At 41.0% G+C, this 25980-nt stretch overlaps 1 protein-coding gene across 5 annotated transcripts in view; it reads left to right on the plus strand.

The window, feature by feature from the left end:
* Positions 1–25980, plus strand: part of FMN2 (formin 2) — a 277143-nt gene that overhangs the window by 59972 nt on the left and 191191 nt on the right. For 4 of the 5 annotated variants that reach the window (XM_043511423.1, XM_043511422.1, XM_038397360.2 and 1 more), the window contains 2 exons: positions 5525–5672; positions 13550–13611. In XM_043511423.1, coding sequence (XP_043367358.1) covers positions 5525–5672; positions 13550–13611 — 210 coding nt within the window. Of the gene's footprint in view, positions 1–5524; positions 5673–8360; positions 8373–13549; positions 13612–25980 lie in introns of all 5 variants that reach the window. The other variant, XM_043511421.1, reaches the window with a different exon arrangement.

Here is a 25980-nt window from a genome sequence, read left to right on the forward strand (position 1 = left end):
CCTGACCAGATTTGTGGCAGAGGGTGAAGACATTTCTGAGTTACCACAATGCAAAAACATCTGTACAATTTTCTTAGTGATTTCTTTTCTCCCCATGCTCAGGCTTTCCAAAAGCTGACTAACTTTTTTCAGCTTTCTAAAGAAAAGGGAATCCCTTCTGTTCCTGAGTCCAACTTGGAAAACTGAAATGCCATCTCATCCATAAGTATAGTATCATTACTGATATGCTGTTCCTAAATATGTGTCCACTACTGGGACTGAAGGTTGGCACAGATAAGATAGCCATGTTTAATTGCTGCTCTGGTTTTAGCACATGGATAAAAGGAATTCATAGTTTTGTTGGTAACTTATTTTTAGGGAGAAGTTTATTTTCTGATTTACTTGGTGATGCTGATTTCTTCATGTTAAGCACCTATCAAAATAAAGATGGCTCTCTTCAACTGATTAGAGCATTCTAATGTATTCTGGCTCTTATTTCTGGAACTAAAACCTTACCTGCCTCATAACAGTCTATGTGCAAGGAGTCCATAAGATTCATTTCACAAAGAGCATTTGCACCCACCTTCAGCCCCTTTGCTCCTTCTCTGTTCTGGGAACTTTGCACACAATCTTAGTTATTGTGCAATGATCCTTGGGGATTCAGAGGTAGCCTTGGACTCCCTATGTGAATTTTGGGAAAGTTCTATGCCCTAGCCATGACTGAACATACCTATGGCTAAACAGGTTAAACAGGAGGTCAGACTAGATGATCACAGTGGTCCCTTCTGGCCTTGGAATCTCTGGAGGAATTGGGCCTGCTTCCAGTCTTAAAACTGGCAGAAGTCCCTTGCCTTCAGTGGAGTTCGTCCTGATTCACAGTGGTATAGATGTGGTCAAAATTACTGTCATTGTGCTTCCTTCTTGGAGGTCGCGGTGGGGTTTGAAGAACAGTGGCAACTCCCTCCCTCCCTTCTCATCCCACCACACAAAATGCAGTCCTTAATGTTTTGTTTTTCCTCAGTGATATCCAAATGCAGCCACTTGTCATATCTGTTCAGATTTGTCTTTTTTTTTTGTTTGTTTTGTTTTGGTAGGTTCCTAATGCTGACTTAGGCTTTTTGTGACCAGTTCACACAGGCCTGTATAAATTGATTTCAGTTACACATCCACACCATGTACGTCTTTAACCATTCAGACAGTGGCTCCCGGTCCTGGACACTTTGTGTATCAGTGTATTTGATCATCTACAGAAAATGCAATAAGTGACTGGTTACTGTGCAGATTAATGTGTTTCCCTGCAATAATACCTTCAATAGCTACTTATTAATTCATAAGATGAATCCCTATCTGCGTCAGAAAAAGAAACGTACAAAAATCACCAGTATATTCAGTGTTCTGCTTGGAGGTCACTTTTGTTCAGGCAGTTAAGGGAAAACATGAAGATTTTACAGTTGTAACATAATCAGTTATAATGGAGGTGAAGGACTGCTGAAAAAACGGCAGAAATAACTATTGTAAGACTAGAGAGAGATTTACAAATCTGAAAGTACTTGGATAAATTCTGAACAACAGCATCTAGAAATAGTAATAGATACTCAAAAGTCTATTGATTGGACACTGAAAAGATATCTTCAGATTCTGCAGAGAGAGTTTGCCTCACCCCTTATGCAATTCTAAAGAAGCAGTCAAAGTGATGTGGAAGGATATGTCAGAGCAGGGATCCTATTCTTGCCATTAAATGGAGCAAACCAGGCTGTGACAGTGGTTACCTTACAATGTGTCCCACAGAAATGAGGTTGGGGAGTAAATGAAGGCTAACATGCTTTAAAAAGTGGGTTATGGTCGTTCCCCTTTTCCCCCATGGAAGGTTTGTGCATGTAGCTGCTTCTGAGCAGCAAGAAGTGGAGAGTCTGCATAAATTCAAAGTTTCGTCATGGTAAGAGTGCTTATCAGTTGTACTTTTAAAAGACATCTAGTGCAGACTAGACAAGGTAGAGCAGGAATTATCTTTGAATGTAAGTACCCAGAGAGAGAGAAAAAACCCTATGAAAGTTCACAGGTTAGCGTATACTTGCAAGGATGCTATTTGTAATAATGGTAATCATAAGGAATACTCTTTTTTGTTTCCATTATTACTTTTGTAGTATGAAATTTACCCTATTAAGTGCAAAGTCTGTTTGCCCACCTTCTTCTATACTCCTGGGCTGCAATCTTAAGCTTTGTCCACCTAACTTCCCCAGTTAGAGCCAATGCAAGCCTACTGCTGGTTTGTATAGCTGGGAAAAACTTGTCAGAAGGGCTAAGCCTCTGCCCTAACTTTGCTTAAACTATAAGTCTTGTGCTACCTAGAGTAGCAGTGTTTGGCCTGGCTAACTGAGCCAGTTGTTCTCTGTAACAGGATGGCTTGTTTCTTTGGTGGATTATTCCCCCCCCCCCTTTGGGATGTGGTTCTGTTTCCCCTTCTGGGTTTCCTTGTTTTGTGTGGTGAGAGAGAATACCTTATGAATGAAAGGTGTACAGTGCTAAATTCTTCTTTTTCTTTTTCTTGGTCACTGCAGCATTTATTCCCACCTAGAATATTAGGACAAGGACAATAAGCTAACAAACAAAAAAAACAAATGTACACTCCTGTGCAAAAGATAATATTGGTGGTTGCTGGGGAACTAATTATTGAAAGAGACAGATTAGCCAAGCCCTGCTGGATCCACAGGTGCAATAAATTAGCAATTGAGACCCTGAGACACAGGAAGCAGGATCAGGAAATAGAGGAAGCCTAGAACTCACAGATGGCTTGTGTGTCTGTTATGACTTTGGGCTAAGATGCTTATATGTTTATTTAGAAGTTTGGTGTGTGTTTGTTTTCTTTCCCTTTTGGGGGAGGACTAATACATTTATCTTTCTTTCCTTCTCCCTGACTAGTCTGGAGCACCCTTACTCTTTATGTGATCCACTTGTTTTCTGATGCTGTCACAGTGTAATAAGATCCCATCTCTGTGCTTTTGCCCGCTTGTTGGGGTTTTTTTAGGCACATGAATACTGAATGATCCCGTAAACAATATGTAGGAGTTTGATCATTTTTTCTGCCTTCATTTTTTTAAATTGGTGGTTATGATGAACTGTAGAGAAAACCCTAAATGTTATGCTGCATGTTTATCACCCTGGACATATAACTAGATTTATCAGAGCAACTTGGTAGAACAAACCATTAAAAATTTAGTAGTGCAGTACACAACAAAAACATGAGTTCTGTCACAGTGTAATAAGTGAAGACTGGTAAGAAAACATTCACAAATGGTGTACAGCAGTGGCTCTCAACCTTTCCAGACTACTGTACCCCTTTCAGGAATCTGATTTGTCTTGGATACTCCCAAGTTTCACCTCAGTTAAAAAATTACTTGCTTACAAAAACAGACATAAAAATACAGAATTGTCACACCACACTATTACTGAAAAATGTGCTTACTTTCTAATTTTAACATATAATTATAAAATAAAAAAATGGAATATCAATATTGTGCTTGCATTTCAGTGTACAGTGTATATAGGGCAGAATAAACAAGTCATTCTCTCTGAAATTTTAGTTTGTAATGACTTTGGTAGTGCTTTTTCTGTAACCAGTTGTAAAACTAGGTAAATATCTAAATGAGTTGATGTACCCCCCTTGGAAGACTTCTGCCTACCCCCAGGGGTATGCATACCCCTGATTAAGATCCATTGGTAAACAGTGATGACTTTATCCTGTAGATTAAGGTGCGGGTTTCCAGTTTTGTGCTTCAGTATATTGGACTTTTCCAGATCAATTCCTTGGCCAGAACAGTGACATTGTCAGATATACCATTACTATTCAGTGATGATCCATTTAGATACTGATTTCCTCCCCTGCCTCACTGCACAGTCTGAGCAGTTGATAACCACTAATGAGTTTATCCTCTCTGAGAGATAGGTATGTACTACCTATGAGTCTCCCTAGAAAGGAGAATATCTGTTTTCATTCTAAAAACAAAAGTAATTTTTAATCCCTTTTCCTGTAAAGACAGCCTTGGAAATGTCAATGAGGAAACAGGTCACTGGGATTGAAAGGGACACATAGAAGGGTCTCCATTTTTGCTGAAATAAGGCAGGGCAAATTATAGATTCTCCCATTCTCCTCCCCTCAACAAAAATGTGTTTTGGCATGCTCAGTGCATGGAAGAAGGCTAGGACATGTGGTATGGATTTTAACCAGGCTGCAACTTTCTTAGTCAAATTTTATTTAACATTCCTGTTGGGGGACAGCCAAGTGCAGTCATGCACACCAAATTGATCCTTTGCCAATTCTTATAGGATACTACTTCCGGGGGAGCAAATCGTCACACTGGGGTGGGAGGTTCTCTGGGTGCCTCCACTTACCCACTAGCATCCATCCCCGTTTCAGGAGTTGAGGTGAGAGGGGACCTCAGCCCCCAGCCAGCACTGCCATCAAGTGCATTGGTGGGGCAGTCCCTCTGGTGTAGTGCCCCGGCCCCCAGTTCACGCTTCTTTCCAGGGGTTTAGCCACTATGCCCCAGTCTCATAAGAAGATGCCCTCGGGATGCCCATTATGTTATCTTTTTGGATCTGGAGTGTAAATCAATGAGTTTCTGCACGGGGCACTGCCAAAAGTTGCGACAACTAAATGACTCTTATGTAGGTCCAAATTGTGACTTCTGGGAGGGGGAGAATTCTAGCCCTCCAGTTGCCCAATCTCCAACCTCTAGGTTGTGCTGTGAGGAATGCAGAAAAACCCACCCAGGTTTGAGCAAGCTGGTGGCATGGCGAAAAATGCCTTCCCAGCCCCAAAATGGCAACTAGACCAGCTGATAGTGACTGAGATGAGGGTGAGTTGACTTCTGGAAACCAGAAAACAAGAAGTGGCTCTGAGCTCATGGCTCCAAATCTTGGGCCAAATCCCATGAGATATTATGGCTTCAAATCATGGGTCAAATCTCAAGAGACCTCAAGCCTACCAAGAAGTCCTGTGGGGACTGGAAATCTTGTGGGAACCTGCCCGTCCTGTCCTTTTGCCACCAAATACACCCCTTACTATCCTTGAGGTGCTCTTCTGCAAAATGATTAATTTAAATATAAGTAGTATGGCAAAAATTCTTCTTCCTCTCCAAAATCCTGAGGCTGACCCTGCATATAGAGGGGCGATCATGAGTTGATTATGTCCCTGGGAACGGGGAGCAGCAAAAATTTTTTTCTTATGTACACTGAAAAATGCTAACCCCAACTCTGGCTGCTGCTGCCTGTGATGTTACTTATTCTGTGGATAAACAGAAGACGACATTTTCCATGGCTGTCAGTACAGCTTCTTTAACAGCTACTAAATTCACCTTTTATTAAAAAAAATGGAGGTCAAGGTTTCATCATGAGGTGAAGAGTGTAAAAAACAAGTTGCCTATATTGATGTAGGATTGGATAATGAACTATTTATGTTGGAAATGAAAGCTTTGATGTTTCTGAACTTGTTTCAATTGTCTTTTTCATACAATGAACTGCTCAACTTTCTTTTTAATAACCACAGCAAGACCAGCTTTATACTTGGGCTGCAGTTAGCCAACCCACACATTCATCGGATTACATCGAAGGGAGGCTTCCAAGGAGAATTCCATCTGTGTGGCCACCACCCAAGCCTCCCGACGAGGAGAAAAAACTCAAACGTGTGGAAGCAGGTATGGATGGCTTGGAGACACAAACAGGATCCAACACTTCCCATTGATTTCAGAGGGAACTGTTTTGTGTTGTTTTCAGCATTATTGAAAATCTGAGCCCTTATTTAAGTGCCTAAGTAAGGACTTTGGAGCCTAATGTTTGCACCTGTTTCTAAAGATCCTGTATGCAAGATAGAAGTGTTGTTAACTTGCATGAATTTGACTGAAATATTATGTGAAAGTATGTATTGATTTGTTAAAAACTAAGATGTACACTGACTATGCTGTACATACAGCAAACAATAATGCACTTTGCCATGCTTCGTCCTTTGTTCTTCTGCAGTTTACAGCTTCTCATAGCGATGATGTGGAGCAATCTTCCTTTCTGCTGGATATGGACTCCCTTTGAAACCTATCAGTGCTATTTTTTAGATTATTAGAGTGGCATAAGGCACATGCTGTCCCTCATATGTGCTCAGCACAACCCCTGTGTTGGCAAAGGGAACAGGCAAATGGATACAAGAAACAAATGTGGGGGACTTGTTTTAGTTTGGTGCATTTCAGAAGTTGTTGAGTTACTTCAACAGTCTGTTTACTTTTTTGTTATCTTGTCTGAGTGAATTCATTATTCTTTCTAATTGTCCAACAGCATTTGTTTCAATGAATAATGAACAATCTCTAGAAAAAAACTAGATTACCACTGAAAAGAACTTCAATTCTGCTTTTGGTTAGTAGTCTTGATGACAGGCAAATATCAGAGGTTCAGGGAGGCTTAGTTTTGAATTGGCATTCAAGAGCTCTCTACATTTTGAGGCTACATTCATTCCTATGGCCTATATGGCAAGCCACTGACTATTTTCAACTCTTCCTTTTCCCACCACTCCTTCGGCATTTCCTCAGCAAATAAGGAATTTGTCATTTATTTCAGCAGATTTCCTAGCACTGCTGCTAGGCTCTGGGTGTGGTTGATATCAAACTTGCCTCACTCTGGGCCTTCCTAAGAATGGTCTGAGAATTAGGCTATGTCTACACTAGGACTATTTTGCCGATACACGAATATCTGTATACTTTACTGGCAAAGCACTTCTAGTGTGGATTTAACTTATACTGGAAAAACTACATTTTTGCTGACCTAATTTATTCCAGACCCGCTCCGCCCTGAGTAAAATAAGCTACACCAGCAAAAATTCAGTTTTGCCAGTATAACTGTGTCTACACCAGGGGCTTTTGCAAGTACTAGTTTGTTAGTCAAGAATCACACCTCATCACATCCCTGACTGACATAGTTGTGGTACGAGGAGTGTGTAGTGTAGATATGGCCTGAAGTTTTGTGTGTTGTAGTGTTGGAGACTAGAAAATAGTGGTGCCAGGGACTGTTCTAATTATAGGCAAACTAGGCATCTGCCTAAGGTGACAGGGCCAAACCTGAGTGGTGCTGAGACCCCACTGGGTCAGGTTGCAATGCCATTCACTCAAATGTGGCTTAGCGACCCCTCATCTTGACAGAGGTATGGCTGGGCTAAACCTGAGTGAGTGACCTGGCACTTGCACTCCCCCACCCCCTTCTATCATGACCACCAAACCATCAGAAAGCTCACCACGCCTTCCCAGAAAGTCCCCCTCGGGGAGTGCAGCCCCTGGTTGAGCACCTTTGCTCTATGTTATAGGAAGGGGGAGGCACTGAAGATGTGCCGATGGTGGCAAATTGTTTTGAGGGACCACTGGGTGGTGCCGAGGCCTCAGCAAAGGTGTTGCTAGGCCTGGTAGTTGAACTCAGTTCCTGTAAGGGTCAGAACCTTGTGCCTGTTGACACAAATGGAGATTTGGCCGAGTGTGTGTGTGTGTGACTATATCCAAAGCCTCTTTGGAGTTAAAAAGCAAAAGAACTGAAATTACAATATGAACACTGCATTGTCCCTTAATTTACTTCCAAAATGTCCACTGCAGTATAAGCAATCTAGTGATATAGTTTACAAGTAAACAAAACCTGCCTTTCTGACATAGCCAAAACTTTGAAGTCTTGAGTATCAGATTTTTTGCTTTACTAATCCAAATTATGTACATTTTCACAAAAATAAATCAGCATTAATTCTCTTAATTTCAGTTGCTTAAAAAAAGTCCCCTGTTCTACCCCCCCTCCCCATAGCATTCTGTTTGTTGCTCTTTAAATCTTTCTTCATTTAAATTGCTTTAACAAGAACAAATTCACAACTCTGGTGGACACGGTAACTGAGATTATCAGAGAATTATCACAACTAAGTATTATACTGGTTATCCTAGGAAAAAACAGTGCCTTTGGTTAAATCAGAATACTTAGAAGTATAATAATTGTGAAGATCTATTAATTTGGAAAACCAGCAAAACAGAACAAAATGCAGTTTAGTTTAATTTAAGAATACTGCTTGCTTAGATTCTCTATTTTTCCTCTTCCTTTTTGAAAATTGTTTTATTTGCCTAAAAAAGATTAGATTAATTAATTTTGCTTCTGCTATTGCTGCTACCCATAGACTCTCAAACCCTTTTATTTGGAAAGTTTATTCAAACTGTTAGTGTCTTTTAAAAAGAGTTTAAACATTTCTGTCTTAATGGCTTTAATTTGTTTGCCAATCAGAAAAAAAATGAAGGAGTTTGGTTATTGTTGTAATTAATGTCCAATGGAAGTAATTTCTGCACATAAAATGTAACATTTTTTTACATGCCTACTTGTAGAGGACAGTGAAGGTGAGTAATGTTAAGTGAATAATGAAGTCTTAAAAATGAGTCTACCTGAGATTTGTGCCAAAATTGCATATATAAGAGGTGCATGTGACTTCTGAAGCCAGTGAGGGAACACATTCTTAAATGCTGATCTTAAAATCTAAGAGAAGAGGCCTGCAGCTTGCTTTGAAAGTCAAATGACTTGGACTTTCTCAGACCAATGGGAGAAGCTATTGAGAATGTCTGGACTCCAGCAAACCTAAGAACATTAACCTTAGCCCATTAGGGCAGGTCTACACTACAATTAAAAACCCAAGCTGGCCTGTGCCAGCTGACTCAGGCTTGTGGTGGTCAGGCTAAGGGGTAAGTCCTAGAGCCTGGGTTCCAGCCTGAGCCTGAAAATCTACTACACCTCAATTAAACAGCCCCTTAGCCTAAGCCTAAATCAGCTGGCACAGTCCAGCAGCAGCAGTCTAATTGTAATTTAGAGATACTCCTAGATAACAGGGTAGTGCATAGGTTAAGGACCAGCCAGAATCCAAGTGCTGTTGATAACTTGGCAGAAAAATGTTTTGTGGTTGAAAACTCTTATGCTACATACATGGACTGAAACATAGTGTGTGCCACTGGTAAGTGCTGGTACTATGTGTATGTTTAAAAATATGGAAAACAGAGAAATATAAAACATAGAATTAGCACCTCAGCAGGGTTTTATAGCATCACATTATAAAATTTTTAACAAATTTGAAGGAATAGTGGCTAATGCAATGCAAATTATAAATACAACTCTAGATCAATTTAAGGAAAAATGCATAGGAGAGTCAGTAAATGTATGTTTACTCCTTTTGTATTGGGGAAACCCCCAGAAGAAAATATCTATACCTTTATTATAAATGTTTATAATTTTATTTTTTAAAAGTGCATCTATAATTTAATGTAGGATGGTAGGAATATCTGCATCCTCGGAAAATGGTCACAATAGTTTTCAAGAGCAGATGAAAAATGGCATTTCTGATCACCAAAGCCACCCTAGGTCAAGCAGGGAGTCACAAATATCCCTAGCTTGCAAACCTCATTACTGTAGCATGGTTAATAATGGAGCAGACTGAATCCTTGGTACTTCCCTACCTCCAAACAAGTAGTAGCATCATCTCCATCTAATCTGGATATGTACGTAACCAGGCACTGGGGAAATGCACAGATCTAACTGATGAAAGAGATTTAAAGCTGTGTTTTTATAAGCATAACATTGGATCTTCAGCACCTGCTGTCTCATTATCTCCCCTGGCAGCCTCAGGAGGTATGACAGAAGAAAACTTTGTGAAACATCATGAGAATGCAAGAGAGAACCCTAGGGGTAGATGAATAGTTACCAAATACCACCTTCTGGGATCTCTTTTAAGATCAAAGAGTAGAATCTGCTTTGCAAGGGTCTGTAGTTAGGTCAACAAAACCCCCTGGTCACTGTTATCAAAGCCTGCAGATAGCTCTAAAAAATGGCCATGCTTATTTTGTCCATCACTAGAAGGAGATCAGCCAACAGCATAACCTTTTGTTGGAAAAGGTCAGTTTCCATGCTCATTATTTTAGTCTGTACCATATTAAAATCTGAAAGTAGATTCAAAGGCCACAAGGAAATCTGAAAACAAAACAAAAAAAAAACACAAAACCAAAACCAACCAAACACAAAACTAATATGGAAAATTATAGAGGACTATATTATATAAAGAGATTGTCATGAGAGTTTTTTGAGCAAAGGCCTGACAGCTGCTTGTTCTACACATACTGGCACTCCGCCCTCTGGCATTAACAATTTCTACCAAAATGCCTTTCTGCTTGATTTTTTCCACCCCTCCCTCCCCCGGTCATTATAGACGTGTTCAAGTCACAGTTAGCGTCCTAAAGTTCCTCCAGTGCTGCTCTAGTGAGTGGAGCTGGCTAAAAGTCAATTTTGGCATAATATGGCATTTGCTTCCTCCAGTCCCAGACACGGACTGATTTATATGGTGAATCCAGTCACTAATTGGAGTGATGTTATACAAACTCAAATTGTCCAAGTGAGAGACATTTCAACAGTATCTTAGGTTAACCATGTTTTGCACCACAGCAGTTCCATTAGAATTAATGCTATCATGGAGAAGAATGTCATGGCTGTTGAAGGGAAAGAAGCTTCAGATTTTAAGTACTTACCTGGTAGCCTTGAAACATAACCACTACTGGTACTGTAGCTTGTGAATTGTCATGGTGGTGTTTGGGATGATCATGTCTAGGAGCTAGCGTACTGATGGTCATAGCCCACAGGTGGGCTCACTGTACAGTGCTGCTCCTGAGAGATGTCAAAATGATTGGTTTCCTCCATTCTCTATGCACAGATCAAAGAAATAGTTTGGTTGCCTTGCTGGGAGCAAAGTGGAACCTGACAGTCTAAATTGTTGAGTATACTTTGACTATTCATAGCACCATGTCACAATATCTTACAGATATAAATGAGCAAACCCTGACCACACCCCTGCCAAGTTGGCAGATATTATCATATCATGATGGGAAACTGAGGTTGTTGTACGGGGAGGTTGCTTAAGGTCAAACACGAAGTCTGGAAGTGGAGAATGCAAGCCAGAGCTCTTGACTCACAATCCTGTACTTTAACCACAAGACCATTTGTCATCAACAATTAAATAAAAATAGAAAATCTTCATTATTCTCTCCAAAGATTCAGCAAATTGCTTTCAAGTACAGTATGTGCACTGGTTGCTGCACGTATCCATCCTTGCCAGTACAATCTGTAATTTCTTTTATCCAGCATGCAATCAGATACTGCGCTGTATAAACAGAGCTGGAATGTACAGTATGTGTTTCTGACTGAAACAAATGATATTACCAGAATCAAAGTTTTCATTTAACTTTTTTGACTTGACCAACAGTCACTATTTTAACTTTGACTTAAATGTTTTTATTAAAAGGCAGCTCTTGAAAAGCTAATAATGGTAGATCAATGATTATCCTGTCTTTAAAATAAGAAAGAGAATCTAGTTCTTACTAGCATAATACTTTAATGTTTATTTGCCAGGGAAAAGAAACAGAAATGTTCTTAATTTCTCTGATATTTTCTTTCAGTGCCACAGTGATGACTGTTGGTGAGCAGTGGTTCTATTTAAAGCTATATTACATTGGAACAAAATGACTCTTTGCTTTAAAGGCATAGATTAGCAAAGCAGTGCTTGTAATTGTTCCCATTGGGTTTTCTCTTGATTCTTAGTGCAGAAACCATGACAGTGGCTACTTCTAGATGTGAAAACTGATTACTGCTTTAACTTTTCAGTTTGGCAGGTAGCACATGGCATTATACTTCTGAAACATTTTTTTATTGCAAATTCCCTACAGTAGTGTTGGATGGTGAATTAATTCTGGGATGGAAGGACAGATTCTTTGTCCAGAGGGAACTCAATCCAATCCATCCTCCAATGTCAAGGTTTTCAGGGAAAATCCTGGGTGTGGATGTCCCCCTGGTTCTGTGCAGCTCAGGTCAACCACTTTCACAGCACTGTTCTCTCCCCTGTACAAGACCCTGCAGAGCCACTAGGGATGGGGAAAGCTGCAGGCAGGGATGGAGTGAAGGTTCCATTATATTTCTCTCCACTGTCACAAGCCCCATGGGAAAGGGGGGGGGAAATTTAATGTAGTATCAGGTCACATTAACCTTTAACTTTTCCATGCTGCCCCAGGACCCACCTTTTAAAAGGGGGATTCCAAGATGATATTGTATGAAGGAAGCCTGAAAGTGAGAGTGAATGTGTGGGGGAGACTTTCGGGGCCGGGTGTTGAGAGGTGTGGAGTAGAGGTCACCAAAAAACACACGTTTTCTATATGTGTGCGATTTCCCTGGTCTCCTGTGATCACCTAGGATCTATAGAGTTTGAGGAGATTCTGCAGGTGGCTAGTCCAACTTCTTAATGGGAGGTTTATACTCTTAATGGGATATTATGGGAAAAACCAAGTGTGGGGGCTTTCCAGGGAGTTATATTCATCCTAGGCTTCCTGGGGGGTATTCTATGGGAGGGTTTATGCTCTCGGTAAATATTTCTGACAGAGGGAAAAATAAATTGTTGTTGGTGACATTGAAGTTTATTTATAAAACATTTAAGATGATACCCTTTAAGTAATAGTGGGGCTTAGTGAATGCTATACAGCCTGAAAGGAGGAAGACTGTGGTTATGTATAAAAACTATTAAATTAATTAAAAAATAAAAACAATTCTTATTTTTTGAAAAAACCCACCCCACTAAGGTCCCTTTAACTTGTATTCTGAAAGATTAAGCACCATCTGCACTCAAAGTGCAGTGGCAGTCAAAAAAGCTAACGATGTTGGGAATCATTAAGAAAGGGATAGATAATAAGACATAAAATATCATATGCTCTATATAAATCCATGGTATGCCCACATCTTGAATACTGTGTGCAAATATGGTCACCCCATCTTAAAAAAGATGTATTGGAATTGAAAAAGGTAATAAGAAAATTATTAGGGGTATGGAACAGCTTCCGTCTGAGGAGAGATTAATACGGCTGGGACTTTTTAACTTGGAAAAGAGACAACGGGGGGGAGATATGATAGAGGTCTATAAATTCATAATTGGTGTGGGTGAGATTCTGTGGCCTGTGTTGTGCAGAGGGTTGGACTGGATGATCATAAAGGTCCCTTCTGACCTTGGTATCTATGAGAAAGTAAATAAGGAAATGTTGTTTACTCCTTCTCATAACGCATGAACTAGGGGTCACCAAATGAAATTAATAGGCAGCAGTTTTAAAACAAACAAAAGGAAGTATTTCTTCACACAGTGGACAGTCAACTTGTGGAACTCCTTGCCAGAGGATGTTGTGAAGGCCAAGATTATAACGGGGTTCAAAAAAGAACTTGCTAAGTTCATGGAGAAATGTCCATCAGTGGCTATTAGCCAGGATGGGCGGGGATGGTGTTCCTAGCCTCTGTTTGCCAGAAGCTGGGAATGGGTGAAAGGCGATGGATCACTTGATGATTACCTGTTCTTCTGTTCATTCCCTCTGGGGCACCTAGCATTGGCCACTGTTAGAAGATGGGCTAGATGGGCCTTTGGTCTGACCCAGTATGGCCATTCTTATGTTATGTTCATGTTGAATGAAACTTCTTGAAAATGTTCTGAATCTGTATTTCCTTTTCAATCCAGAGTTTGAAGCAACTATCTTGGAAACACAGAAACAATACATAGAGGATGTTCAGCGGGTACAGGTAAGACCTTGGCTGGAGGTGTAACAAGTAGGTGTTACACTTTTGTAATATGTTTTGGAAGCCAATGTGTTAGCACCTTTGCAACTAATTCTCATGTTTCTGTAGCCTGAGTAGGTGGTGCAAATCTTTAGAAATGTGTATATTCTTTCTAAATTTGTTATTTCAAAATATTCATACATAGTCCAGATCGTATATTTACATGAAGAGACTCTTGGCTATCTATTGACTGCAAATGATCCCTTTGACATGTAGTTTCTATGGACCTGTGTTACTGGCCTATGATATGCAGGAGGTCAGACTAGATGATCACAATGGTTCTTGCTGGCCTTAGAATTGATAATCTGTACTTGTGTGGCTTTTCCTCAGATGAACAGTACCCAGTGCACAATAACCATTTAGCAAATACTATTTCCTTGCAGGCTCCTCTGTCAGTGACTCTCCTGAATTCATGTTGTAGTCAGATGGCATGTGCAAAACTCTGTAGTGTGAATGGTTCATCATCATGGCATTATTTATTTGACGCTCTGGCTTTGCCTCTTTTAGAATGTTAATTTAAAACAAAATCCATTAAGTGGCAGTTTATGACCATAATGGAGAAATTCAAGGGTGGTTTTTGATGGAAACCTTGAGAATAGAGGTCAAATACATATGCTGGCTTTATGTCTGGGAGAATGAACCTGAAGATATAAACTGTCCCTCAGGGTTAACATTGACAAAGGCCAACTTCACAGCACAGTAGCTCGTAGACTAAGTTTATAATAATGACTAGCAATTTTGGATGTCAGCTTGAGACATGGTAAAGAGACCTGATAAGGTTAGGTGCCCAGTACTTTCTGAAAATCAGAAGGTATGTATCGAGTTTGGGTACAAAAAACTGAGGCACCCAAAATCACACTAAGTCCAGATTTTCAAAGGTAACTTTTAATGTTCATCCTAACAGAAGACTACACGAAATATAGTGAAGATATTAATTCATTATAAAACAAATATATGGGGTGAAACAAGGAGGGAGGGGGAGAGGAGAAGAGGGGCAAGGGAGTGTGACAGTATGAGAGACTAAAGACCAGAAACTCAATCACTGACTCCACCCTCCAGTTTGGAGATTTTCATTTTTTGTTTGAAGGCTATTGCATAATTTCCCAGGAATATATGAATAAATGTTTAAACTCTTAAATGCATGAGGAATTTTAATGGGAAGCAGCAGACTTTTTGTTCCGCTTCTTTTGTCTCTACTCTGCCAAACTCCCATTATTACTTTTAAATGTATACCTCATCTTCCTCCTATTCCCCATCCTAAATTGGTTCTTAGCATTCACGTTTCTGAAAGTGTCGCCTTTGTTTCAGTTACTACATGGAGAAGCAATGGGTCATAGGTTTAATTTAGCATGTTGCGGCAGTAGTCAAAGTTTTGATTAAATTTTCAATCTACCAAAACTCAATTACTCCTGGGGGAATTCTGCACCATTGTGCAGTCACAGAATTTATGTCTCCCCACAGACTTCTTTGCTTCCCTGCAGAAAAATGACTTTCTGATGGGGAAGCAAGGGGAAGTCACAAGAGTGGTCATGCAACCCTCCCCAACATTATGTTTTGAGTGTCTGAGGCAGCTGGCAAAGAGGTAAATTACAGTGGTGCAGGGGGTGCGGGACTGGGAAAGACCCAGCTCCATACCCTACACTGGGCTCAGCTGCTAGTCATGGCTGGGCTGGAGAGGATGGGACTTCCTCTTTCCCTGCACGGCATCCAGGGCCATGTCAGACCCACCCTCATATTTCTCCCAGAGCTGCAGGAAGCTCTGAAAACTTCCCCTCCCCATCCCCCCACTTCCTGCACCCATCACTCCTCAGCTGCAGGGTGAGAGATCCCTGTACAGGGAGCTGCTGCCCTATCCACCCAACCCTTGTGTATACAGAACCCCTCATACCCAGACTCTTCCACTGATCCTCACCCCCCACATTCAGAATGCCCCTTGAGTCCCACTCCCCCTGCACCACCATGACAAACCACCCACACCCAGATTCCCACCCCACTGAGCACCTTCCCCCAGCATCTGGACCCCTCTGAGTCCCCCACATCAAGACCTCCCTGCTCCTATCCAGACTCCCCCCCCGGAGCCCCAACCAGCTTCACCTGGATTACTGTTGCACCCATAACCCTAAACTATCCCCTGTGCATCCAGATCACACACTGAGCTGTCCGCACCTAGATTGCCCCACACAGAACCCTCTCAGCCCACACCTGGACCCCCCCCAAGCCCTTCCACATTTGATACCTGCCTTGCTGAGCTTGCCTGCACACGCCTAGTGCATCTGGCATGGCGGGGGGCAGGGCGGAGGGTGTTTCTGAGGCAGGCCCGGGACTTATGCTGTGTCAGGGTTGAGTGCAGCCTCACCACTGAGTCTGTGTCTGGGGTGAGGGGAGTTGCACAGTGATCTCCCACCTCTTAGCAGCCAGTGACCTGTGCTCCCCAATGCCATGCTGGAGCCTCCACATTTATTTGGCAAATAAAATTTGCAGAATTTTTAATTTTTTGGCACAAAATGCCCTCAGGAGTATCAAATGTATGGTACAGTGGATGGGATTTTCTAAAGCATTCAGCAATGGCTTAACTCAAATACCCCATTGAAGGCAATGGTATTTTAACCACTGATTTTCAAAGTAAGCAGCGTTAGTCCAGTGTAGCATATATCAGGATCTATAGGAAACATTAGAACACAAGAATTCAAGAAATTTCGTATGGATGGCAGTTGATCAGCATAAGTAAAAGTGGAACCTTCAGTTAACGATTCAGCATTGGTGATGCATTCTGTAATAAATTATAGTGAGGATATGAAATGAGCTACCTTGGGGCGTGTAAAAGGGTGGGCTCGCCCTGCAGCAGCTCCTGCTGGTTGCGTGTCGCTCTATGGTGCTCTGTCTCAATTTTCCCTTCACAAGTTCCCGGGAATAATCCACAGAGGTTTATGTCAATAACTCCTCTTCTTGGGAACTGGTTTATTAACATAATATAAACCCAAAGTACCGTCTCCTCCATCCCAGTTTCCCAAACTTCTCAAAATAGTCTCTTCCTAAACAGCTCCTCCTTCCTGAGATCTGTACGGCGCCAAGCCTTGATGCTAGGCACAGTTATCAGCAGATTCAGTCTCTCCCCTTGAGGTCAGGGGGGTTGCACAGGCCCCTTTCTTGGACCTGTGTTTGTTGAATTCTCAGATCACTCTGTCACAGTTCTGGACAGCTGCATCCTGTGTTCCCTCCCTGTGGTCCAGCAAAGGCACGCATCTAGGCTCCTGGCTCCTCCTAGCGGTCACCTCTCTTGAGCAGAGACACACATCTCTCTCCCTTCTGACCGGGTTTTTTCCAGGCTTCATAATTCCCTGCCAACACTGTGAGTTCCCCAGCCAGTCAGACTGCCTTAGCAGGCCTGCTTTGCTTTATCTCCTGACGCTATTAGCAGCGTAATTGCCCACAGTTAAGTTACCACACTGCCCTTTCTATGCAAACATTTATTCTTAAAGTGAAAACATTAGAGAAAACCTATTAAAACAACCTACATGCATGCTAATAATCTTACCAGAGACCACCCCTAATTCCAAGGGCTCTGGCACGTGAACAGTCCTTCAAACACCATCAAGAATTTTTTCTGTGGTTGCACGTTCATAACTGCCTTGGCTCAGAACAAACACACGCATGAATCTGAGAGTCACTCCTTTATACAGTTTGGCCTCCGATCTTGTCCTCACTTAACAAGTTATCAGCAGACAAAGGTCCCCTCAAGGGCAAAACTTCAAAAGGCTGGATTCTTTGCCCTAGAGGTTGCCTGGGAAATCCACTTAACTTTTATTCCAGAAGTCCATCCTTGGGTGGTACATTGCTTTAGGTAATCCTTTGAAGTCCATAACACTTCCCAGGGATTATATTGATCATGTCTGCCCGCTGGAGATGTTACATACAGTCCCACAATAATACATAAACATTTGCATTTTAATTCAAAACACTCCTAAAATACTGAAACTTAATTCAATAAGGTTAGGCCAGAATACTGATTAAATTATGCTATATGAAGAGTCATGAATAAAAGAGCATGAATCTTTGGGAGGATTGGTGAGGAAGAAAACTGGTTTGGAAAAAGGAATGGGCAAAATTTCAGGTCTGTTTTTTTTTCTTTTTAATAACTATTTGGTTCAACCATCTCTGCTAAAAATGAATTGGTATATTTTGATAAAGGAAGGATATTTATGAAGAATATTGGTATACCAAAAGAAACAACTGAATGATGAAACACTAGGATGTATCTATTTAAATGTTGTTCATTTTCCATAATTAAGATTTGAATTATAGAAGCTATGAATGGAATGAGTTGTAATACAACTACAGTGTGGAATGGTGGTAAAGTATCTTACTTCAAGTCATGCACATTTTAATAGATTATTTTCCTCACATCTTCTGAAAGGCAATTATTGTTCTCTATCCCAGTAAATCATTAGAAAATTATTCCAATTGTAGACTGTATTTGATTTGTACTTACAGCTGAATCTGTTTTTCAAGAAACATTTAACAAAAAAAAAAGTCCAAAATCTGTTGGAAAATTTACTCATTATCCCTTATTTTAGTTATCCTACCACTTGATCCACTTGTCATTAACATGAAGCACAACAAAAAGAATTAAGAAACTTATTACTGTACCAAAGAATTCAGTTTAATGGAGATGTGCTTGTGTTTTGTTACTAATAGAAAAGTAAAGAACCAGTTTACTGCAATTAGACCATTAGGAATTGTTGGAAACAAGAAACAATCATGGTGGATTGTTACATTTACTGTGGAAAATGTGGTATTCTGTAGCTTTTGGAATGTGACTTCAAACATTTCCCCAAGTCTTCTGTTCAGAAATAAATCTAAAAGAAACTGGCTAATTAAATACTGACGGTCAGAAAACTGCTGTAGTATGAATAGAACAACCCCACCCTTCCTAAAATTGAAGACTGGATAGTAAAGACTAATAAATTTGAGGTCTTAGAACCAAAGTGTAAAAATGGATTTCTTTCAGTATGGGTAGTACATTTTTATATTCTTTAAAACATGTCATATAACTGAAAATTCAGGTCCAGTCTGGTCATTCTTTCTTTGTGATTTACCGTACTCCCATATTCCCAGCATTTCAAGACTTGAGTTTTACATGGAAACATGTATGTATCTGAATAATGAAATGTCTCCCCTATATCATCTTTCCTTATATTTTCTCTGCTCATTATTTTATTTAATATTTTTTGTTTAATTTTAGCAAGTGTGGTAATGAAGGTTTTATCTTCTGTATCATTTTGGACTGTTGCTTGAACCCATGTCCCCTCACTGTCTAAATGCTCACTGTTTGCAAAAGGGCCATGGCAATCAGGAATTTAATGTAATGTTTACTGGGTCTGAGACTTTGAAAGCTGACTTACAGCATTTAGCCACACAACTCCCTTTGAAGTTATGTCTGATATGACAGACAGAAGCTATATCTGATATGAACACATAGACTAACTGGTATAATTGCAGCATAAAACTGGCAATTTAAAATAACGTATAATAGCTAGTAGGTGACTTAAGATCTCTAAATGAAGCAGGATGCTCCTCAACTAAAACCATTTAGGAAACTTGTGAAGAATTTGTGAAAGGTAGATATGGAAAAGCCTTTTTAGGTCATCTGGTCCATTTCCCTGCCTGTTCAGGGTTTAGTCCCTATAGTATATTTTCTAACTTTTTAGCTTTAAAAGTTCTCTTAAGACTGGAGTTCACCTATCAAAGTGATATCTCTCTCACAAATGGTAAAGATATTTATATAGTGAAGATAACAAATACAGTACCAATAAAAGAAACCTGCTCTAGTGGATTTTCAGAGCCCTTTGCTCTTTCTGTTTCCATGAAGATCTGTCGACAAGTTCTCCCCAGTCTGGACAAAAAGAGCTATTTTTTATACTACAATCTCTACCCAGTTTTTCTACCATGCTTTGCCATTAGGAGGTATAAGATTTTATATTAATGAGGGAAGAGGAGAGTTTCAGAGCATTCTACTTCAGGAACTCCAACCCCAGGGCTAAATCCAGAAATGGCAATATAGCTTCTGTCCAGGCACCACACTTCTTCCCTCCTGGCCACTTCTTTCCTCTCAGCAGCATTGCTCACCAGTGCATGAAATGTATCTGGTCAAAAAGGGTCACAGACCCGACCAAAAACATGTCTGCAACTTGAGCTAGGTTGCAGACAAGTGTGTGTCTCTGTTTTGCCTGGGAAAAACTTCCGATTGACTGCTTTCTCCATTTCCCTGCCTCCTGGGCTAGAGCAGCCAATTGGCTGTGGGAAGAAGGCAGAGCTCTTTACTTCCTCCCCTCAGGAGCAGACATCATTTTTAGGGAAGCAGGGAGAGGGAGCAAAAATAGTGCAGCAGCTCATAGTTGCTCTGCTTGCTCCCCTCCTGTGAGCAAGGGATCCCTGCCTATCCTTTGCAACCCCTGGCATGGGATGGGGGAGAGGGAACTGCATTGCAGCTCCCCACTCCTCTGGGGCTGGGGAGAGGCAGGAGAAGAGCCCCAGGAGCTGTAGAAAGAGTAGAATGAGTTTTGGGTCGAGAGAACAGATGGGGGACAGAATTGATTGGGGGACTGGAGGGAGCAAATCACAGGGACAGAATTGATGGGGGATGGGCGGACAGGCAGCTCTCATGTGACTTTCATTTCTGTAGAAAAATATAGACCACTCACTTTTTTCCAAACTATTCTGCTACTGATAGCAGGAAGGAAGGTGTCTTATAATTGCAACACCATTGTATTTAAGCCTATTTTTTGCTCTACAATGGGTCAACCCATAACTTAAAGACAGTAGATATTTGATACTTAACCACCCCCTTCCCCCCAACCCCCAAAATCAACATTTAGGTCCTTTATAGTCTAAAAAATGATAACTTAACTCTCTTTCTAAATATTTTGATAATTCTCCATTAGATACAAGTTGAGTGCTTATCTAGAATATCACATAAACGTAATCTTATGGGGCAGGGCATTTTATTTAAAGGTGACCACCCAAATGGAATTAATCATTTTGCTGAACGTGATTTATCCTAAATTAATCCTATTTCAGGAGGTGGGATGACTTTGCATTAAGTATTAAACTGCCTTCACAACTAAATACTTGGCCCTCAAGAACTTTTGAATTTCCTGTGCCCTAGAATTTCTGACTTTGTTATTGACTCATTTGGTCCATCTCTATCCCAACTAACAAATTATCCCTCAACCAAAATTATAGATCCTTTTGGGACATAGTGTACTTTCCCAAGTACTACTAGCTAAACTATAAAATAAGTTTGGCAGTTCTCGGATTCTAAAGACAGATCATGAAATACAAATCTATTGATGCATTTTCCAGCAATATCAATTAAAATATAGCTTTGATGATCTCGCATTATCTGACACATTTTGCCCCAGGCAATAACTTTTTTCTGCTTTAAAAGATTATAAATCTGATTCATGGAGCATCTCCCCAGAATATAGTGCACTGATGCACATTCTTCCTGGCTCAGATGAGGAGTCCTGTTTGTAATACTTTGCACCAACCTTTGGTAGCAACAAGCTACTAAGAAAAAAAGTTAAGAATTGTAGCACTGTAGCAAACAGAAGCTTCAGATCTTGAGACTTAAAAAAACAAACTTCTGACATCTTGAAAGGTTAGCGTGTCATCACTGTATTTGAAGAAGTGATCTACAAAACAGTTGTAAATGGCAAGGGATTTCTTTAGCACTCCTATAAGTTCATATCCAAATAGCTTTTTGACAAGAAACATATGCTTTAGTCTGGCCAAAACAGTCCCTTGAAATTCAGGGAAGGGTGGTCCTTGGATTGAACAGTTTGTTTGAGGATGGGTTATGTCTGCTGAGTAGTGGTTCCCCACTTGTGGGATCAGCTCCTGAGGCTGATGGAAGATCTCTCTGGGGAGAGAAACAGTTCCAGCTGCATGTGACCAGCAACAAAGATCATGAGGAAAATAAACCCAATGGATGCTCCCACAGCTGCCCCTGTATGATTGTCTCTCATAAGACAGGTGATGTGCTGTCGGTGACTGGATAAACAGCTAGAGAGTCCAGCGGAGACTGGAGGAGAGGAGAGGGGGGATGTGTATGTGTGTGTTTGTGCACACACATGCATAGATGGGTTTACCAGACTCTTGTGCTCACTGCAGAAACTCTCCCAATCGGGGAGGATGAAGTGGGGAAGCACTATGTGAATAGTGGCTCTTTTTAAGCCACTTGCTTGGCTTCTAATCATGTTCCTCATTCAGCTGCTCAACCAGGAGACACCAAGAGGTTCCTCCTCCCTTCACTCCTTGCATAGATACCTCTGGTAAGTGGAAACTGGAGTGTGTGTGTGTGGAAACCACCAGCATATCGATTGGGACAGTTTGTCCCCTCAGAAAGCATGGTTACTACTGTGTAGATTGCAGAATATTAACATGGAAGCAAGGTATAAAAGCTATGCTCAGTGTGGTCACCTAGATTTAATCGTCTGGTACTGGACTAAGAATGGAGTGAGACCGGCTGTCTTTTTTGGAAAGAAAATATTCCATTGCTGATCTAACAGTTGCAACAGCCTTACCAATGAGGTCTTTCAGAACAAGCACCTCTTCTGTGTTCTCAACCAATGGAGCTAGATTTGGCATTCAGAGATTGAAAGGATTTTACTTTTCCAAAAATAGTGTTTCTCAGTGGCACTGGAACAGGTTTTGGAGTGGGAATGCTGAACTGCACCCCTCTTAGCCCTGTCTGTGCCCCCACACCACCCCTTGGAGCTGGGGCTGGGAGTAGGACCATGGCTCCGGGAGGGGGGACATGGATAGGGGTAAGGAGGCGGAGGATGTAGTCACAGCTGGGGTGGGTGTGGAGCCACAGGCATGGGGCTGGCAGCCTGTGGCCAGGATGCCAGGCAGAAAACATGGGGGTGCTGGCAACGCACCCTCCACACCCCACTTCCCACAAGTATGGTATTTAGGTATGAACTAAAGAGCCCCCTGGAATCTAAAACAGCAGATCTACAGCTGTGCCACAGGCAGCCCAGTAGCAATTCAAGCTTCTCCACAGCACCATGCCAATGTCCATCAATCCCAACCTGGAAATGATTACCTCCAATTGCTCTGTACTGTGCCGAGTGAGACACTGTAATTTTAGTGTTGTTTTTTAAGCTATTAAAACCCTTTTTGCCTTCCTCATGAACAGAATAAAGCCAAGTTTTGCTGGATAAAATACAGATGTTTACACTCTAACTTTAGATCAAATAGATTATGTCAAAGTTGGCCTACTCAACCCTGAGGCTGAGGGAGCGTGAGTATTTTATACCCAGATGTACAGCTTTCTTTTTAGATTTAATAACAACTACCCTGGTTAGTCGAAAATTGACAGAAAGAAAAGAAGCACTCAATGTGACTCAGTGGATTGCATAGACCCAATAACAGCCGCTACTGAAAGATTCACAGGAATGATTGAAATCCAAAGCCCTCGCTTAGCTAGCAACAACAGCAGTGTCATAGCAAGGCAGGTAGCCTCCTTGCAGATGGCAACTACCTGGATTAATATCTAGTGTGGGCCTTAAGGTGGCTGGATGTTCAGTTTATGTCCATCACTGAAGATCTGTCTGTAAAGATGGATCTAACCTTCCTAAAGTATAATCTCGGGATGTGATGGAACATATCTAATTGGGTCTTTATTTTTAGATACTCTGCAAAAGTCTTGCTCTTATTTTCACAGTAATTTCCAATTTCAGAAGTAACTATACATTTCCTTAATTAGCACTAGTGTCCATTCTTCAGGTTTTAGTCTCATTTTCTGTATAGCTTATAAAATTTGTTGAGAAATTCTTGCAAATATTCATGTTTTACAAGTCTAGAAGGCAAAATGGATCAAGCTTGTCTTTTATACTTTTAAGAGAATAAGTTAAAGATGTCCCTTTAGAATCTTTTACTTCCACAAGCTGATTCCCCAAGAAAATTTACATGGAGGGAGAGGGATTGGAAAACGGCAGTAGATGAGAGATTGCTTCTTCTCCCATGTTGTCAATACCTGAATTTTGCAATTGATCTATTGGTTTCTGCTAATGCCAGGATTTCTAAGGGGCCTTAAATGGAAAAATAAAAGCAAGTAACACAGACAAGTCAGAAATAAGGGGGACAGCATCCTGAAGTGTCCCTTTTCAGCCACTAGATGGCAATTATGTATCTTAACATGAGGAGTGCAGAGAATTTGCAGGTGTTTCCCAGCAGAACTCTTAAGGTACTTCTCAATGTGAATAAATATATATTTCTCTGATTCAGACAATAGCATGTGGGTTAGCACTGTAGCCTTGGAAAACACAGCATCTAGTTTGTGTAACCCGACTAAGACCTAAATGGGAATTGGACCATTTCTCAAAGTTTAAGAATAAACTAAGTCCTAAAAATAAAAACTCTGAAGACTTTAAATCTCTTGAAAGCTCTACCTTGTTGCCCACCCTCGTTCTGCACCACTCCCGGAAGCGGCTGGCACATTCCTGCAGCCCCAAAGGGGCAGCGGAGTTCTTCACATGCTGCCCTGCCCTGAGCAACAACTCCACAGCTCCCATTGATTGGGAGCTGTGGCCAACAGGAGCTGCAGGGGTGGTGCCTGTGGGCAGCAATTCATGGAGACCACCACCTGGGAGTCGCTGCCAGAGGGGTGTGCGGGTTGCTTTCGGGAGCCTCCCGAGGTAAGCACCGCCCCCTCTCCCACACCCCCAACCCCCTGCTCCAGCCCAGAGCCCACACCCAAATTCCCTCCCAAAGGAGGAACCCTCCTTTGCTGAACCCTCACCCTCCAGCACCCAAACTCCCTACCCGAGCCTGCACCCCAACCTCCAGCCCAGAGCTTGCACCCAGCACTCAAATTCCATCCTAGAGCCTTAGGCAGGTGTGGGGTGGGGGGCAGGAATTGGAGCTGCTCTGGGCACCACCACCACCAAATATTATACAAACTTGATGCCCCTGTCTAGCACCATTTACTGGCCAATTAATAGAGATAATTGGAGTACAAATAGTGGATTCAATTTTTCTTTTCTTTTTCCTCCCTTTTTCCATTTGGCCACTATTTATTTTTTTTAAAAAAAGGAGGGGTGGGAAACAAAAAATGAAAAATTATTCAATTTTTTAAAAAAGCATTTTTTGGCCGAACAAATGTTTAAAAAAAAATTGGCAGATCAACTGAATGAGGGCACAGTTGCTTCTTAATAGTTGAATTGTTAGGAGAGACAGGGCAGGATTAGAGAAAAGTGAATTTTCTTACCCACAGTTTTGGGGATTGTTGATTTCTCTATCATGGCTTCTCCCCTCTTGCACAAGGAAGATTTTAGGAAGGTAGAGGGAATGGTAATGCTGCGCTGCTGAGGGAGAGTTAGGAATGCATCATATAATTAGGTCCATGCCAGTAGGATTCAAAATACAATTTTTGTGCGGCTGACATTTCTTTTTATGCTGTGTGGAGAGTTTGTCTCCTAAACAATGAATGAATGCACTCTGCATAGGGTTGGTTGAAAATTTTCTGACGGAAGTTTTTATTTTTTTTTTTTCCAAGCTGAAAATGCCAATTCTACAAAATCAAAAGATACTGTGGGAAAGCATCTAGTTTGAGGAATTTTTGTTTTGAAAAAAATCTCAAAGCATTTTGTTTCAATAATGTTGAAACATTTCATTTTGACTTGATTTTGTTTTGACTTTCTTGTTTTGAAACTACTTTTTTGTTTCAACTTTTTTATATTTTTTATAATATAATATGGAAGTTTAAATGTAATTTGGTCAAGTGTTTGTTGACCAAACACAGTTATCCTTCCCCTCCACACGCTCCCAATGAGCTGCTCATAACATTTTCAGATTCTTGTAGCTTTTTTTTTAATGCAGAGCTAATAAATATGGGGAATTTGAGCAGTGAGTTGGAGTGTGTGCGCACGGTGGACGGGGATGGAGAAGTGCAGGAAGTGTGGATGTGGGGAGGGTGCAGGATGGAGGCTCTGCCCCTTTGCCAGTTTGCCCCATAGGGCATATGTGCTCATTGTGATTACCCCCCAAATGAAATATTTTGGAATATTTTGTGAGAAACGCAACAGTTACTTTTTTGTTCCAATTCAGAACAAAAGCCAAATTTCAAAATCTTGGCATTTCCTGTGGGATGAAAATTCTGAGTTTTGCTCAGCTCTACATAGTCTGTACATTCCTGTCTATTGCAGCATGTATTAATCACTGAAACTATTAACAAGTGAATGCAATATTTTTTGGAGTACGTCTCTAAAACTAATGTTTTTATTGAAGAAAACCAATAAGAGCTTCCCAAAGAGAAACTGTAAACTG

This window comes from Dermochelys coriacea, chromosome 3 (assembly GCF_009764565.3).
Source record: "Dermochelys coriacea isolate rDerCor1 chromosome 3, rDerCor1.pri.v4, whole genome shotgun sequence".
Lineage (NCBI taxonomy): Eukaryota > Metazoa > Chordata > Testudines > Dermochelyidae > Dermochelys > Dermochelys coriacea.